This window comes from Myotis lucifugus, unplaced genomic scaffold (assembly GCF_000147115.1).
Source record: "Myotis lucifugus unplaced genomic scaffold, Myoluc2.0 scaffold_4, whole genome shotgun sequence".
Classification (NCBI taxonomy): Eukaryota; Metazoa; Chordata; class Mammalia; order Chiroptera; family Vespertilionidae; genus Myotis; species Myotis lucifugus.
This window is the reverse complement of record NW_005871052.1, coordinates 11,391,945-11,409,400: the sequence shown is the minus strand read 5'-3', so window position 1 is coordinate 11,409,400 and position 17,456 is coordinate 11,391,945. Positions and strand designations below refer to the sequence as shown.

At 41.2% G+C, this 17,456-nt stretch overlaps 1 protein-coding gene across 2 annotated transcripts in view; it reads right to left on the bottom strand.

Annotated features, from left to right (window-relative positions):
- PHKA1 (phosphorylase kinase regulatory subunit alpha 1) overlaps window positions 1-17,456 on the bottom strand; it is a 217,040-nt gene that overhangs the window by 2,428 nt on the left and 197,156 nt on the right. For both annotated transcript variants that reach the window (XM_006082857.3, XM_014465500.2), the window contains 4 exons: window positions 11,384-11,434; window positions 5,695-5,865; window positions 3,107-3,160; window positions 1,284-1,484 (listed from right to left, as the gene is read on the bottom strand). In XM_006082857.3, coding sequence (XP_006082919.1) covers window positions 1,284-1,484; window positions 3,107-3,160; window positions 5,695-5,865; window positions 11,384-11,434 — 477 coding nt within the window. The remainder of the gene's footprint in view (window positions 1-1,283; window positions 1,485-3,106; window positions 3,161-5,694; window positions 5,866-11,383; window positions 11,435-17,456) is intronic.

Genomic DNA, 17,456 nt, shown 5'->3' with positions numbered 1-17,456 from the left:
ATCTTAGGCTGTTTAGCCAGGAAGGGATCAGGGTGATGCACAAAGCAGGGAATATATTCTATACATGCATTTTTTTCACTAGATCAAAAACTCATATGTATTATATTTAAAGTATTAATTATTTAGAATATTTGAAAGTTAAATAAAATTGATAATTAAATGAGTTATGCCTATTAAAATTCAAATGTTAATACTTACAAATCACCCTGCCGTGGTTGGCAAACTGCAGCTCGCGAACCACACGCGGCTCTTTGGCCCCTTGAATGTGGCTCTTCCTAAACCTTAGGAGTACCCTAATTAAGTTAATAACAATGTACCTACCTATATAGTTTAAGTTTAAAAAATTTAGCTCTCAAAAGAAATTTCAATCGTTGTACTGTTGATATTTGGCTCCGTTGACTAATGAGTTTGCCGACCACTGCCCTAGAGGGACTTTAGTCTGAACCATTCTAATACTACTGATTTCAGCTGTGTATTATGTTATCTTGCATTTGATCATTATTTCTTTCTAAGTTGACTTAATTCAGGTATACTATAAGCTTTCTAAGCTAGAGTCTATGTCTAAAAGGCATCGCATTTCTGATTCACAAACTGACTGCAACCCAGAATATTTAAAATCAGGATTGTCCTAGAAAATCCTAGATACTTTTACTTTTTTGCATCTACCCATAGTGCCTAAGAGAATAAAACACCTGTCAATGTCTTAGAGATTTTCCTATGGACAACAGTGCATGTCCATCACCTTATGTGTTCCTACACTAGATCTAGGAAACATTTGGAAACCTTTCAATAAATAGTTTACATTTTTACGATATGGTTAATTTCCTGGAAGAAAATTTATTAAGAAAAAATGTAGAATTAAAAGGTTCACTTTAATATTTTCCTATAGGTAAGCATCAAAAGCAAAACCAAACCCAAACTAAAATACAATATTCTCTTTTCCTTAATACTTCAGAAAGGGTATAACACCCAATAGTCTCTCATTAAGTTCTTATCACAACAAAAAGTAGTATAATAAAAAGTTTGAAATACAATGAAAAGCATAAAAGCCTCCTGAGTTCCAGGCAACTTTACAATCTAACAGGCATATAACACAGGGTGAAAGGCAGGTCATCTCGCAGCCTACTTCCTTTGCAATCAGTTCAGAGCCATCACAAAAGGGACCCAGAAAAGAGCGATGAGGTATAGGGCACAAGAAAATGACCTTGCCTTCAGGAAGAGTTCTCAATGCATTCAGATTAGTGCCAGACATTCCCTTTTGAGAAAACAACCAGTTTGCCTACCTGTTCTTGAAGGAACAAGTCATTGGCAATATGCACTATTTTTTCCACGGCAATAATGCTTCCAATACTATGAATTTCAATATCTGCCATCATGGTGAGGACAAGAATGGCTTCAACCAGAAGCTGGCGGTATTCTGGCTGAGGCACACGATTTAGGACAGACTCCACATGAACAGAGAATTTAATCTCGCCTGGAGTCATCTGTGATAGAGAAAAAGAAAATCACTTCTGAAGGACCAATCATCAGGAGACATCAGTCATCTATTCTGAAAGGCAGTACAAACACAATAGCCAAAAGCACTGCTTCAGTATCTTTAAAGTAATTAAGTAAATTGGTTCAATCTTTTTTGAAAGGCAGTCTGGCATTGCCTGATGAGTCGTAAAAGTGTTGATGCCCTCTAACCCCAATCCTGTTTCTGGGAGTTTATCCTAACAAAATAACTCAAAAGGGAAAAAACAAACAAACCCTATGTACAAGAGTGCTTATAGCAGCATTAGTCACAAGCGTAAAACCAGAAGTAAGCTAAACATGGGAATGGTTGTGTAAATAATGGCATATCATGGTATAGCAACTTCATGCACTTTTATAGTTATTTAAAAGTAAATATAATGACTGTGGATAAATGAAAAAAATAAATAGAACTGAAAATCATATATATATGATGACTGGAGGTATGTCAATCATGAATATACTGTCAGGTTAAAATGGGCATGAAGAAATATAAAGTTTATTTAGCATGAAGGGGATTGAGGAATAATTTTTGGCAAAATTGTATTGAATATACAGTTTAGGGTGGCAATGCAGATTTGGAATCTAAAAACCTTGGTTCAGGTCCTCTCTTTGTCAGTTACTAGTTCTACTATAATCTCTTCCTTAGCTATCTCATATAGTTGTGTTGAAGATAAAATTAAAGAATGTGTGAAGGTACTTTGAAGACTCTTAAAGTTACCATTCAGTTATGTATTATTATTAATTCTATTAACATTTCAATCTTGCTTAAAGGCAGAGAAAAGACAAAGAGGACACTGTTCTTTATTACAGGAAAGGTCTCTAGGCAAGAGTAAAGCCTTGAAGCATAGCATCAACTTTCTGTACCTGCCTCTCCAGACATTATCTGTAACAATTCCAGTGTTTTTGAGAATTTTCTACGGTCCAATTTACTATCTCTAGCTTGCTAATTCTAACCTGTTTGTTGATTTTGAATACAAACTATTTCTTTAAATTTTCCATATTGGGTGAAAAGTAAAATGTGAAACCAACTGATAATCTATGTCTGTGTTTCATGGCAATGTTTTCCAACCACAGTTATATATCAGAGTCATTCTAAGGATTTTTTAAAAGTGCAGATGCTCAAAAACAAACAAAAAAAGTACAGATGCTCAAGCTCCATCCCTGGAAACTATAATCCACTAAATTGGAGATGAGAGCTCAGGTTGTTGTGACATATAGTTAGAGCTAAGGACACTGGTTTATGATCTAATAGTCTACAAGCATCCTACCACAGAATGGTGGGATTAAGAAAAATGGGGACATGAGAAGTCATTCATTCTTAGGTTTTTATCTTGCCTGCCCTCCAACTCTGGCAACACTCATATAAATCAGCCTAATTAATCATTAAAAGAAGCTGCCTTATATAACTAACATAATACCTAATTATTTTAATATTCTTGATCTATTTGTTAAAAACATTCTCTCCTTTCTTCAAGTTTCATGTTCAGTTGATTTATAAAAGCACAGATCTGTTATTCTGAAAAATGATCACTGAAATACTTTAGTCAGACAAGCTATCAATCACATAAATGTGAATGACACAGAATCTTACCTCTCTAGTGGTTGAAGAAGGTAGAACAAAACCTTCCACTGAAAGTCCATGACACTGTGAAACAGCAAAAACATGTTGTCAATAAGGATATGCTGACAACTGGGAGGCTGTAAGGAAATACCTAATATTTTTAAGTGTGCTTCACAGGGGAGATGCTAAGTAATCACAGGCCAGTGAGAGGCCCTGCAGCTTAAGTGTCCTTACCAAGGGGTTGTGATTACTATGTGGCAAGAAACAGGGTTGAACTATAGGAGACCTAAGGTTCATGCTCTACTTAGGGGAGTGGAAGGGGTAGGAAAGGTCTACCTTTGGAAACCAACTGGCCCCAAAGATTCAGAGACTACATGGGAGGATACCATACTCAATCCCAGAGCCAACACAAATAGGCTTTCAGAAAGATTTTTAGGCTGAGGAAAAAACTCAAGATATAAATTTATTGGACATACACAGTTACTTCATTTTCTAGTTAAACATCCCCCATCAACACTCCTGCTCTACTTCTTCTATAGTACTTGTGATTTTATTTTTTGGTAATCCTCACCTGAGGATATTTTTCCATGGATTTTTAAAGAGAGTAGAAGGGAGGGGAAGAGACAAAGAGTGAGAAACATTGATGTGAGAGAGACACATCGATTGGTTGCCTCCTGCATGTGCCCTGACCAGAGCCAGGAATCGAGCCTGCAACCTAGGTATGTGCCCTTGACCAGAATCGAACCCAGGACCCTTCAGTCCACAGGCTGTAGTACTTGTCATCTTTTAACATTGTATATAATTACTTATTTGCTATGTTTGTTATTTATTTATTGTTTGTCTCTCTTTAGTAGAACTTAAATTCCATAAGGTCAGGGATTGTTGTCTGTTTTGCTCTTTGCTGTATCACTGCCAGCACCTAGGGCACTGCCTAGTGCACAGCAGGTGCTAGGACATACTATAGGGATGAATGATAGTTTATCTTCTTCCTAACCATCAACTCAATTACTAAAAGCCAATAAGAACTAATGACTTGCCATTTTAGATTTTAAATCAATCAAAACATTATATATTACACCACAGATAAAGATTTCAATCCAATAGATTTAGCGAGTCTACCAGACACTTCTATTCTATGTTCCATAAATCAAATTGAACAGTCTTTGTACAGAGAATTACTAGCCTTCAGGCACATGTGCACTGTGATTATGTTACATTCATAGCCTGAAAAGAATGGAATGAAAAAAACAGGGGGCATTTGTTTTTCCTCTTAGATCAGGATTCCAAGTCCGGGTGTTGATTCCACCACAAAATACCCAATCTCCCTCTGTCAGATTTCAAATTTTCTTCTCTTGTATTCTCACAGCCTCATGGTTCTACACTTTTATCATAACGTATTTTGGCCTTGCATTATAGCTGCTAATTAAGATAACTATGGATTAAACTCCGTAGTGACAAGAACAGATATCTTCTATGGTATTTGGGATAGAACAGTACCTACTATGTGTCTGTGAAACTGAATTTTTATAAGCCAGGTGTAACTGAAGAGATAAAGTACAAATCTGTCTCAAGAAGTTAGATGGAAGGAAAGCAAGTTTTAGGTACTATTTGAAAGGAAGATTGCAGGGCTGATAGTCTAAGGCAGCCGTGGGCAAACTACGGCCCGCGGGCCGGATCCGGCCCGTTTGAAATGAATAAAACTAAAAAAAAAAAGACCGTACCCTTTTATGTAATGATGTTTACTTTGAATTTATATTAGTTCACACAAACACTCCATCCATGCTTTTGTTCCGGCGCTCCGGTCCAGTTTAAGAACCCATTGTGGCCCTCGAGTCAAAAAGTTTGCCCACCCCTGGTCTAAGGACTCAACTTCCACCTTTCCAAAAGATCACATGATTCTGTTCCTGGAAGAATATTAATGTGCTAAGGGGAAAAATTCAACTAATGGTTCTGAAGTCCTGGATGAAGTATTCTTCAGGTTCTTGCCAAAGGCAATGAAGCAAAAAGTGGCACCTAAGAGATTATGAATGAGGCCTATGAATGAGTACAATGGTCTTCCTGGCCCTCTAAAACTGTCATAAACATAATGATATGATGTACCCTTAAATGTCTTTGGCAAACTAAGCCTTTAAAAGAAAAACAAAATTGGTCATGCCAACAAAGTCTTTGGAATATTAATATCATTATGACTTTGCATTTATTTAGTAGTTTTCATCCAAGAAAAAATACAAGTAAGAGTTTTTATATTAACTCTTCAGATGCCACAGTTATTTTACTATAGTGACATTTAGTTATTAACAGCACACTGTTACAAATTCATTTGATTAGCAGCAAATTTATTACAATGTCCTATAATGTCCAATTGTGGACAAAAGCAGAGAAGTGATGATTTTTTAAATCTAATTTATAAACAACACCAGTGTAAAGAGACTAAATTATCAATACTGTCAAAATAACAAATCAACTCTTTCATTTTTATGTTTTGTTCTAGGTTTCATCGTGTAGCATTTCACGTCTATATAATTGCTGTGATGTCACAGTCATGTCATATCTCAGCCAAGGAGAATGAGGAACTCAAGGGGAAAAATAAAGAGACACCTGAAAAGTGTTATGCTCACCTTCTGTAAAACTTTCCATACTTTTTGATAAAATCCAATTGGGACTCTGTTCAGTGCTCCATCCAACCGTCTTCGACGTTGCCATTGACCTTGACGATTATCTTTAAATGTCTGTTGATCATATACACTAGAAAAGGAGCCACTACTTGGAGTCACAGAGGTTCCAGGTGACTTGGGAGTAAAGAAGAGGAAAGAATATAAATCAAAAGTTATCTCTGTTCCTCTGATAAAGTATTATAACACAGTGAACAATAAATACTCTGCAGAATTATAAACCAATATTAAATGTAACACCCAAGATAAAGAGGTTACAATGAAGTTAGTAGACTTATGAGTAGCTAACAGCAATGTAACTGGTATAACACTTTTAGAAAGCAATTTAGTTATATATAACAAGAGCTATACAAATGCTAATATATGAAAGGATTTTAGCTATCTCTTTCCCTGGTTATTTGTTAAACCTCTGACTGGTCTACAGCTTAGTTTGCTACATTCATAAACTGTAACACAGCCTCAATCAATTTAAAAGAATTGAAACCAGAGGAAGTATGTTCTCTGACTACAATGATATCAAATTAGAAACCATTAACAGAAGGAAATTTGGGAAGGAGATTTATAAATATGTGGAAATTTGAAGATACACCTCTATATAACTAGTAGGTTAAGAAATAAATCACAAGGACTATTAGGAAACACTCTAAGATGAATGAAAATTGAAATACAACATACCAAAACCTACTGGATGCAGCTAAACAGTGTTCAAAGAGAAACTTATGAGTGCTTGTATTTTTTTAAAAGCTCTCAAATTAAGAACCAATCCTTCTACCTTAAGACAAGAAAAAAAGAAGAGCAAACTAAACAGAAAGCAAGGAGAAGAAAGAAAATAATAAACTAGCATAAATAAGTAAAATAGGGAAGAAAAAATAGAGAAAATCAGTGAAACCAAAATGTTTCTTGGAAAATAAATATCAACAAAATTGACAAATCTTTTGCTAGACAGACCAAAAAATTTTTTTAAAGAGGGATTCAATGTATTAAAATCAGGATAGAGAGGGGACATCACTTCCAAGCTTAAAAAAATAAAAATGATTATAAGGATATAGCATCAGCAGCCATTTGTCAGCAAATTATATAACTTAGATGAAATGGACAAGTTCCTAAAAAGATACAAATTACCCAATGGACTCAAGGAGAAACAGAAATTTGAATAGATCTATAACAAAGAGATAAAATAAGTAATTACAAAACTTTCCACACAGGAAAAGCCCAGGCACAGATGGCTTCGCTGGTTAATTCTACCACCAGCTTTTCACAGACTCCTCCAAAAGGAGAAGAGAAGGGAACTTCCTAACTTATTCTATGAGGCTCATATTACCTTTTTACCAAAATCAGACAAAAACATTACAATAAAACTACAGATCAATATCCCTTATGAACATACATATAAAAATCCTCAACAAAACACTAGCAAACCAAATTCAGCAACTTATAAACAGAATTATGCACCATTGATGAAGTAGAATTTATTCCAGGAATTCAAGGTTGTTTTAACATCCAGACATCAATTAATGTAATACATTATATTAATAGAATAAGAATAAAGGATAAAAACCACATCATCCTAATAGAGTAAGAAAAAGCATTTAATAAAATCTTAATACCCTTTTATGATAAAAACACTCAACAAACTAGAAACAGAGGAGGACCTCTTCAATCTAATAAACGGCATCCACAGCTGACATAGTGAATGGTAGGAGATGGACTGTTTTCCCTCCTAAGATCTAAACATGACAAAGATGTTCACTCTTGCAATTTTTATTCAGTATTGCACTGGAGGTTCTAGCCAGGGCTATTGAGCAATACAAGAAATAAGTCATCCAGAGTAGATAGGAAGAAGTAAAACTACTCTATTTACAGAAGAAATTATATATAAAAAACTCACTAAAAAACAATGAGAACTAATAAATAAGTTCAGAAAAGTTACATGATAGAAGATTACAAAGAGGGGGAAGGGGGACTCCTGCACTAATGTCAACATTAAAAATTTTTAATTAAAAATAATAAATTAAATAATAAAATATTAAAATCGATCATGTTTCTAAATTAACAATCATCAATCTGAAAATGAAATAAAAAACAATTCTATTTAAAATAGCATCAAAGAGAATAAAATATTTAGGAATAAATTTAACAAAACATGTGTAGAACATATACTCTGAAAACAAAACGTGTTGAAAGAAATTAAAGACCTAAATAAATGGAAAAAACATCCCATGTCCATGGATCAGTTAACATTGTTAAGACAGCAATACTCTCAAAATTTATCTACAGATTGAACACAATTTTTATCAAAATCCTAACTAGATTATTTGCAGAAACTAATAAGCTTATGGGGGGGACACATCTGGAATAGTATCAACAATAAAAGTAAAGTTTAAAAAAACAAACACATAAACAAAAAAAAATTCAAGGGATCCATGATAGTTAATACAATCTTTAAAAAGAAGACCAAAGTTGGAGGATTTATAACTTCTAATTTAAAAACTTACTACAAATCTATAATAATGAAGATATTGTCATGCAGGCATGGTCTAGGCATGTAGATCAATGAAACAGAACTGGGAATTCAGAAATAAACCATTATATTTTTGTCAATTATTTTTCAACAAGGGTGCCAAGAAAATTACATGGAGGTAAAGATAGCTTTTTTCAGGAAATGGTGCTGGACAATGGAATACTATGCTGCTGTAAAAAGGAACTCCTACCATTTGCAACAGCATGAATGGTCCTGGAGAACATTATGCTAAGCGAAATATGTCAGTCAGAGAAAGATAAATATCACATGATCTCACTCCTTTGTGGAATATAATGAACAACATAAACTGATGAACAGAAACAGATCCAGAGACAGAGAAGCAGCGATCAGATGCTCAAACCTCAGAGGGAAGGTAGGGGAGGGTGGGAGTAAGGGTGAGAGATCAACCAAAGGACTTGTATGCATGCATATAAGCCTAACCAATGGACACCGACACCAGGGGGGTGAGGGCGTGAGCGGGGGTGGGGGGGATAATGGGGGGATAAGGACACATATGTAATACCTTAATCAATAAAGAAAGAAAAAAATGGTGCTGGAAAAACAATATTTACATGCAAAAGAATTAAGTTGAACCCCTACCTCAACATCATACAAAATAATTTAAGTCTAAATGGGTTATTGTGCAGAAAAGAATTACCATAGCAAGCCAGAAGTGCTATTCTTGGAAAGTCCTGCTTATAAGATTGACCCCTGGCTGGAGTTTGGAAACCTGGATTTGGGGAGGGCTCCCAACACTCCCAGAATTAGTAACAGTGGCTTACTGTACCTAAACTGTTTGTTCAAACACTATGTTTTCTGTTGAACACTTGGTTTTCCTCTGGGAGTCTGGAGTTTTGGTATGTGCCAGACAGAAGCTGTTTATGTGAGCAGTCCCCAGTAAAATCCTGGGTTCTGAGTCTTTAATGAGCTTCTCTGGTTGGCAATATTTCACACATGTTGTCACAACTCATTTGCTGGGGTAATTAAGCACATCCTGTGTGACTCTACTGGGAGAGTACTCTGGAAACTGGTGCCGTTTTCCCTTGGATTTTGTCCAATTCACCTTTTCCCTTTGCTGACTTTGCTTTGTATACTTTTGCTGTAATAAATCTTAGTTGTGATTATGACCATATGCTAGTCCTGTAAGTCCTCTCAGTGAATCATAAAGTCTGGGGATGGTCTTGGAGATCCCCAACATAATTATAGACATAACTTTAAGAGCTAAAACTATAAAACTCTTAAAACAAAAAGTAGGAATAAATCTTTGTGACCTTGGGTTTGGCAAAGCCTTCTTAGATATGACACTAAAAGAAAAAGTAGGTAAATTGGACTTCATCAAATTAAAAACTTCTGTTCTTCAAATGACACTATCAAGAAAGTAACTCAGTGGTTGATATTCTCTAGAGGGGGAAAAAGAAATTAAAGTGAAAAGACAACTCATAGAAGAGAAGAAACTATTTTCCAATCACATATCTGATAGGGATTTATATCCAGAATGTATAAAGAACCTTTATAACTCAACAATAAAAAGTCAAATAGCCCAATTAACAAATTGGAAAATAATCTGAGTAGAAATTTCTCCAAAGAAGATAAATAGCCAATAGGCACACAAATAGATGATCAATATCATAAACCATCTGGGAAATGCAAATCAAAACCGCAATGAGATACTACTTGACACCCCCTAAAATGGCTAGAATAAAAAAGACAAAAAATAACAAGGGTTGGTGAGGATATGAAGAAATTGGAACCCTCAAACTATCAGCATTGCTGGTGGAAATGTAAAATGGTACAGCTACTTTGCAAAACAGTCCACCAATTCCTCAGAATGCTAACCAAGTTACTTACCAATAACCTAGCACTTCTGCTCCTAGATATATATGCAAGATAAATGAATACATATGCCTAAACAAAAACTTGTACATAAGGTTCATAGTAGCATTACTCCTAATAGCCAAAACCAGAAACAATCCAGTTGTCCATCAAATGATGAAGTACTGACCCATGCTGCAACATAATGAACTTCGAAAAACTCTAAGTAAAGAAGTAAATATATTGGGGAAAGTGTTTCTTTAACAGTTCAGATTCAGAAATAAACATAAAATAGAAAAAATAATAGAAATATTTTCTGAGAAAAAAACTCACATTTTAATTTGGGCCAAATGCTTATATCACCAACCACTGCTAAGTAAAACAGAAAAGTGCCGCCAGACATTTGTATTGGCCAATGACTATCACACTAATGTACTAAGTAGATGATCTGCCATTTGATTTATCGTCATTGTCTTTGTCTCTACCATCAGGATCAGAGGCTGCTGATAGTGGGGTCAACCCACAAAGGGTATTCAGACTATTTCCTAAAACCAAATAGCAGCAGTTTTGAGTTTTTAGAGTAACTTCACCTCTATGTCTCTGTCCTCCTTTATTAATGTGCATATGACAGAGTTGGCCAAATCTTACTGTACTAATTCATTATAGGGTATTTGGTTAAGGTCAATAAAAATATCAAAATTGTTTCCAATAGTTTTTTCCATTTTTTTTTTGCTTGCTTCTGAAATTATAGGCCAGTATGAATCACTGATTTAAACCAAGAAAATTTTACTACTATATTTCCAGTGCATGGCATGAAATTTGGCACTCATTTAATATTTACTAGATGAATCAATAATCAGAATAGCCATCCCAGTGGTTTTCAAAATGAAAAGTGCATCAGAATCACCTAGAAAGATGATTAAAACAGACTACTGGTCCTCATCCCAGGTCTAGGGTGGAGAACAAGATTTTACATTTCTAACAAGTTCCCAGGGAATACTGATGCTGTCTAATACACTGCCTGATGCACAGTAGACATGCAATTAATTATAAGAATAAATGAACAAACAGCTACTTAACAAATACTTTTAAAATTGGATTTTGTTTTCAGAACTCCCTTTCTTGCCTTTTTGGGAAAGAAATGGAAAGATTTCACCTTCATAGATAAACTTGATTTATATTTATTTTAGTTCTTTATTAATTTTGTTTTTCTTTTCAATCAATCAATATATGTCATAATTTACATAACAGTATATTCAAAGAACTCGTGAATGGTATATAATACAAGATAACAGCCCTTACCAGAAAAGACGGTGACATCAAATCTATACCCAGGGCGTGACTACCGTTGGACTATAAAAAAATTTGAGAAAATACAATTTTAAAAGACATGAGGCAAAGCACCCATTATTTGCATTTTTAAGTTATTAGTAGAGTAAAATTACAAACTATTCAAGTAACTAGCCAGCATGTTATCATTTAAAAAGCTGATGAAATCGCCTTACTCTAGAAGTCATATTAAAGAGTAAAACAAAGAAAACTTCCTGAAAAATATTTTTCCACAAGAAAAGAGAGAATTGGCGAGTGGTAGAGAAAATGGCTTAGAACAATACAAAATACTGGACAGGCAGGTGATGATAGAAATCAATATTTAGAAATAAGAAAACAATGAAAATTTATGGTTCCCCATAGTCTAAAATAAAGTTGTAATGATTTTGGCTTTCTTGAAGTCCTATAGGTAATGACTGCGTAAAAAAAAAATTAAAGGATATAGCTGGGTATATTAATCTAGCTGGGAAGATAGACTTCAAGTTCTAAATATATAATGGACTTGTAATACCGTGGGACTGTAAACAACTATAAAATGTTTAGCCAATCACTTTCAACCAAAACTAGAATTGTTTACCAACAATGTCAGTTTAACTCTTCAGTATGAAATGTAGCTCTTCCACTTTTCAGATAGAAAAAATGTTCAAATTACACAATTTATCTGGGGGAAAAAACCTGTAAAGTGAACATTTTTCTATCACAAGGCCCATTCTTACTCCACTGCATAATATAAATGTGAAAGACTATCTGATAAGTGTTCTTACTCTTATCCTATATAATTAAAGCCCAGCGCCTGAATGGTGGAACAACCGGAACAACCACAGCCCCTCGCCTGGCCAGCCCTGCCCCTCAGCAGGCCCCCCCCACCTGGATCCGAGGAGGGGCTGGCTGGCAAACCACCTGTGGCCCCTTGCCCCTGTCGGCCCCGCCCCCTAATGCCCCCTCACCCTGATTGGGGGCAGGGCCTTCTGGCAAATTGCTTGCTGCCCCTTGCCCTGGCCGGTCCTGCCCCCCAGCAGGCCACCCCCCACCCCCCCGCAACCCCAATTGGGGGAGGGATCTACGGGCAAACTGCCTGCAGCCTCTCAACCCAGCCAGCCCCTTTGCCCAGTGGGCCCCCCACCACGATTGGGGGTGGGGCCAGCTGGCAAACTTCCCACGGCCCCTCTCCCAGCCGGCCCCACCACCCAGCAGGCATCCCCACCCTGACTGGGCCCCATCAGAGTGGGCCAGCCCGACTCCACCCATGCACCGGGCCTCTATCTATAATAATAAAAACATAATATGATAATTAGACCAGACAGCCGAATAACTTTCCAGACGTCATTCCGGACATCTTTCGGACGACCTTCCAGATGAAGCTGCGGCAGCAGGGGCTGAGGCAGCGGCAGTTAGGGGTGATCAGGCAGGCAGGTGAGCGGTTAGGGGCGATCAGGCAGGCAGGCAGAGTGGTTAGGGGGCGATCAGGCAGGCAGGCAGAGGCCGTTAGGGGTGATTAGGCAGGCAGGCACTCCCAGTGACAGGATACAAGGAGAGCTGTCCCAAATCTTTGCAGAGACGGGAATGCTCAGGAGGTCAAGATGATAGAAACCTAAGGACCTAAATGCTAGGGCCCATGCCACCAGGGCCCACTCAGCACAAGGCCAATGGGAGCTTGGACCAAGTTCTGGTCCAATTCCTAACCCGGTTGCGACCAGCCATCCTGGGACATCCAGGGCTGCAGCATGTGCTGGAGTGTGTAATCGTGGGTGAGGGGAGGGGTGGCGCTCTGGAGGTGGAGGCCTCCATTGTGGCTGTTTGCACACATGTAATTAGCTCTAATTATCCTGGGCTTTCAGTTCCCTGATTCAGGGCCTGGGAGCTGTGCAAGGGGTGAACGTGCCCACAGAGCCGCTGCTCCGTTGAATGAGCCCCCTCACCGGCCGGGAAGCTCTAAGCCTGTCCACAGCACCCTGTGTGGTGTGTCTGTTTGCCCAACTGTCTACATGGCCACCACATGCTGGCTTGGGGATATCTTTGTGTGTCCTTGGTAGTGTGTCTACACTGGCCACTGGGAAAGTCTACACAGGCACAGATGAGGAGGGGAGGGGTGGTAGGGGAGGGCAGTGAAGGGGAGGATGAACTGGTTCTCAGCTGAGAAGGAAGGAAGTGCTAGTGCCCAGCTCTCCTGTCTGCACAAGTCCTACATAAATGTGAGCCCGGAGCAGTGGCCAAGGCCAAAAATCCCTGGGATTTCAGATGTAACCGCCAAACTGAAGTGTCCTAGATCGTGCTCTGTCTCCTCGCTCCCCCGCACCCTCCCCCCCTGGAGTCATTTCGAACCTCAGCCACCAGCGCTCCTCTCCTGCAGGTGGCTCAGAGAGGTTAGGGAACTCACCCTAGGTGGCACAGCATGCCAGGGCCGCCACTCCCCAGAGCCATGGCATGGCATTCGGGATTGGGGCTTCACTCAAAAACAGAAGGTGTGCGGGAACCTGGGAGGGAACGCCTCCAGGTCCTCCTCTTTCTGTCTGGTCTCAGATCTCTAGCCCTCAGCGACCCTGGTCCTGCGTACTCAATCCATTGCCCGCCACATCCTTCCAGCCCTTTCCCTGAGGACAGTTCAGCCATGTCTATGCTGAACAGAACAGAGTGCAGAGAAGAGCAAGCTCAGCCCCAGGGGCCTTAGTTGGAGGGATCAGCCTTCCCAAAGCAGGATTTATCAGCACACTCACTCTGCCCTTAGGGCTGAGTCCCTCCCTTAGCCTTCCTGGGTTCTCTGTGTCTGTCTGTCTCACTCTGCATCTCTCTCCCTGTTCCTCACTCTCTGATCCTGTTTACTATTCCCCAGGTCTCACTGGGCCTTTTGTCTCTGTCTCTCATTGGATCTCTGCCCGTGGAGAACACTCCTACTACCCCCGAAATGGAACACACACCAGCAGAATCCACCTTTTCAATAAAAAACGACAAGTGGGAAACAGAGTGAATTAAAAAGCATTACAACCCATGTGTCTTCAAATGCATTCCAAATGGCAGCACTCTGGTGCGGGGGGCGGGGGGTGCCACGGGTGGGGTATGTTGGCCACATGTTCTGGAGCCTCAAACACAAAGTGTAGGGGGCTCAGCACCGTGCTATGGACCCCTCCCACTAGCCACCTGGGACGGCAGGGTCTGGGAAAGGGACTTAGTCTATACTCACCCTCACGGACCCCCACCTGATTCCATAGACCCTTTCCCCTGTTCTGGCATCTGCTGGTCCCTCTTACTCCCCCAGTACCTCCAAACCTTCCTATGCTGACCCCAACTCTCCTTCTGCACCAGCCCCCCCCCCACAGATTTCACCCTCTCCCTCACCCACCCCCAGTCTTCTACCCCATACTTCTTCCTGCCCTGTCCCACCTCTATGCCAACCTCCTGCCCCAGACCACCCAGCAGCCCTGGCTCCGGGAGAAAAGATTAGAAGAAAGCTTTCCTTGGCCGGAAGAGACTCTCCAGGGAGCTGCATGCAGAAAGGCGCTCCCAGTCCTGTACCTGCAACTGCTTTGAAGTGCCAAATGCCAATCAGAAATTGTGTCTCTGGAGACAGAGGGTAGCAGAAGTAGGCTGCTGTCTTTTGAAGTCACTCATCAGGAGGAAACTCTCCCCCTCCCACCAAAAAAGTTCACCCTGCTGCCCCCCTTATCACTTTCATCAACCCTCCTTTGCCTCTTTCCCTGGAAGTGGAAGGATTGGAGCACACCCTAATATATAAAAACCCAGGGTCCGTAACGACTAAATTGAACAAAGGCTTGACCAAACACCGGCAGTCCTGCAGTCAGTGCTGGGTTGCTGTGGCGACTGCCGCTGCGCAGCGACCCAGCACTGACTGCCAAGGGGGCTGCGGATCAGGCCCAGAGAGAGGCCTGGAGAGAGAAGCAGTGTCTAATCCACAGCCTCTGTGGCAGCTGTTGATCAGCTGTTGCCTCTCTCTTTCTCTCCGGCCTTAGCCAGCAGCCGCACCTCTGTTTCTCTCCAGGCCTCTGTGGAAGCTGCTAATCAGCCCCGCCTCTCTGATCAGGCCCAGAGATAGGCCTGGAGATGCTGACTGCTGGCATAGAAACCAACCAATAAGAACCAAAACTGGGTGAACTGTGAGGAGCCAATGGCTGCCTAGGAGGCGGAGCTTTTGATGCTGACTGGCATAGAAACCGACCAATCAGAACCAAATCTGGGTGAACTGCACAGGCAGAACCTAGGGTGGGGGTTGAGGAGGGGTTTTAAGGGCAACAGTTGTTTGGTGTAAGGTGTAAGAAAGCGGTTCAAGTTTTTAATGACTGGTGTGGCAGTATAGTGCATATGGCTGGCTATCAGTCCAGACATAGGGATTATGTGTTTTTGTCTGCCAAGAGCATCTCCTCCTGCTGAAAAAGGCTTCCCCCTCCCATTTAAGCAATCCTATCCTATATAATCTATCTATACTTGTAAAAGGGTAATATGCTAATTAGACCGGGTTGACCGGCCATCTTCCGGACATCTGACTTTCTTCCAGACAAAGTCATGGTGGTGGGGGCTGAGGCAGAGGTAGTTAGGGGCGATCAGGCCAGCAGGGGAGGGCAGTTGGGGGCAAGATCAGGCCAGCAGGGAAGTGCAGTTAGGGGTGATCAGGCAGGCAGAGGCAGTTAGGAGTGATCAGGCCAGTAGGGGAGAGCAGTTGGGGACAAGATCAGGCTGGCAGGGGATGGCAGTTGGGGGTGAGATCAGGTTGGCTGGGAAGGGCAGTTGGGAGCGAGATCAGGCTGGCAGGAGAGGGCAGTTGGGGGCAACCAGGCCAGCAGAGATGGGCAGTTGGGGGCGAGATCAGGCTGGCAGGGAAGGGCAGTTAGGGGTGATCAGGCAGGCAGAGGCAGTTGAGGATGAGACCAAGCCAGCAGGGGAGGACAGTTGGGGGTGAGATCAGGCTGGCAGGGGAGGGCAGTTAAGGGTGATCAGGCAGGCAGGCAGAGGCAGTTAGGGGTGATCAGGCAGGCAGGCAGGCAGAGAGGTTAGGGCAGGGGTGGGCAAACTTTTTGACTCGAGGGCCACAATGGGTTCTTAAACTGGACTGGAGGGCCGAAACAAAAGCATGGATGGAGTGTTTGTGTGAACTAATATAAATTCAAAGTAAACATCATTACATAAAAGGGTACGGTCTTTTTTTATTTTAGTTTTATTCATTTCAAACGGGCCGGATCCAGCCCGCGGGCCATAGTTTGCCCACGGCTGGGTTAGGGGCAATCAGGCAGGCAGGCAGAGGCAGTTAGGGGCGATCAGGCAGGCAGGCAGGTGAGCAGTTAGGAGCAAGTGGTCCCAGATTGTAAGAGGGAAGTCCGATTGGAGAGAGTGCAGGCTGGGCTGAGGGACCTCCTCCCTCTGTGCATGGATTTCATACACCAGGCCACTAGTCTATATATTTATAAAAGAGTAATATGCAAATCGACGGAACAGCAGAACCACCAGAATGACCACTCAACCAGTCGCTATGAGACACACTGACCACCTCTTGGTCCCTCCCCGGGGCCAGCAGGCTCTAATTGCCCGATGTAGAACGGAGAACCGGGGGTGGGTGGTGGCGGTGGAGTGGGGCCAGCTACTGGCAGCCGGGGAAGATGGCCCTGATCACAGGCCAAGCCTAGTGACTGTACCCGTGCATGAATTTCGTGTGCGGGGCCTCTACTCTACATAATAAAAGCCCAGTGACCTTTATGGCAGAACAACCAGAATGACTAGTTGCTGTGATTCACCAGCCGCAGGGGCTTCCACAAGTGCCACTGCCGAGGCTGAGGGCCCCAGGGCCAGTTGTACAGCGGCACCAAGGTGCCTGTAAAGAACACGAAGGTGGCCAGCGTGAGCATGCAGCTTGAGGTGAAGGCTCTGTGGGATGAATTCAATCAGCTTGGCACTAAGATGATCCTCACCAAGGCTGGCAGGTCAGGGGCACCCCTCCTCCCTGCTGTGAACTTCCCCCACTTGGCGCCAGTATCGAGCAGCAGGCTTTGGGCCTGATCCAACATGAGCGAGACTGAGAAGCAGGGTCGGGGGCACAGCCTGG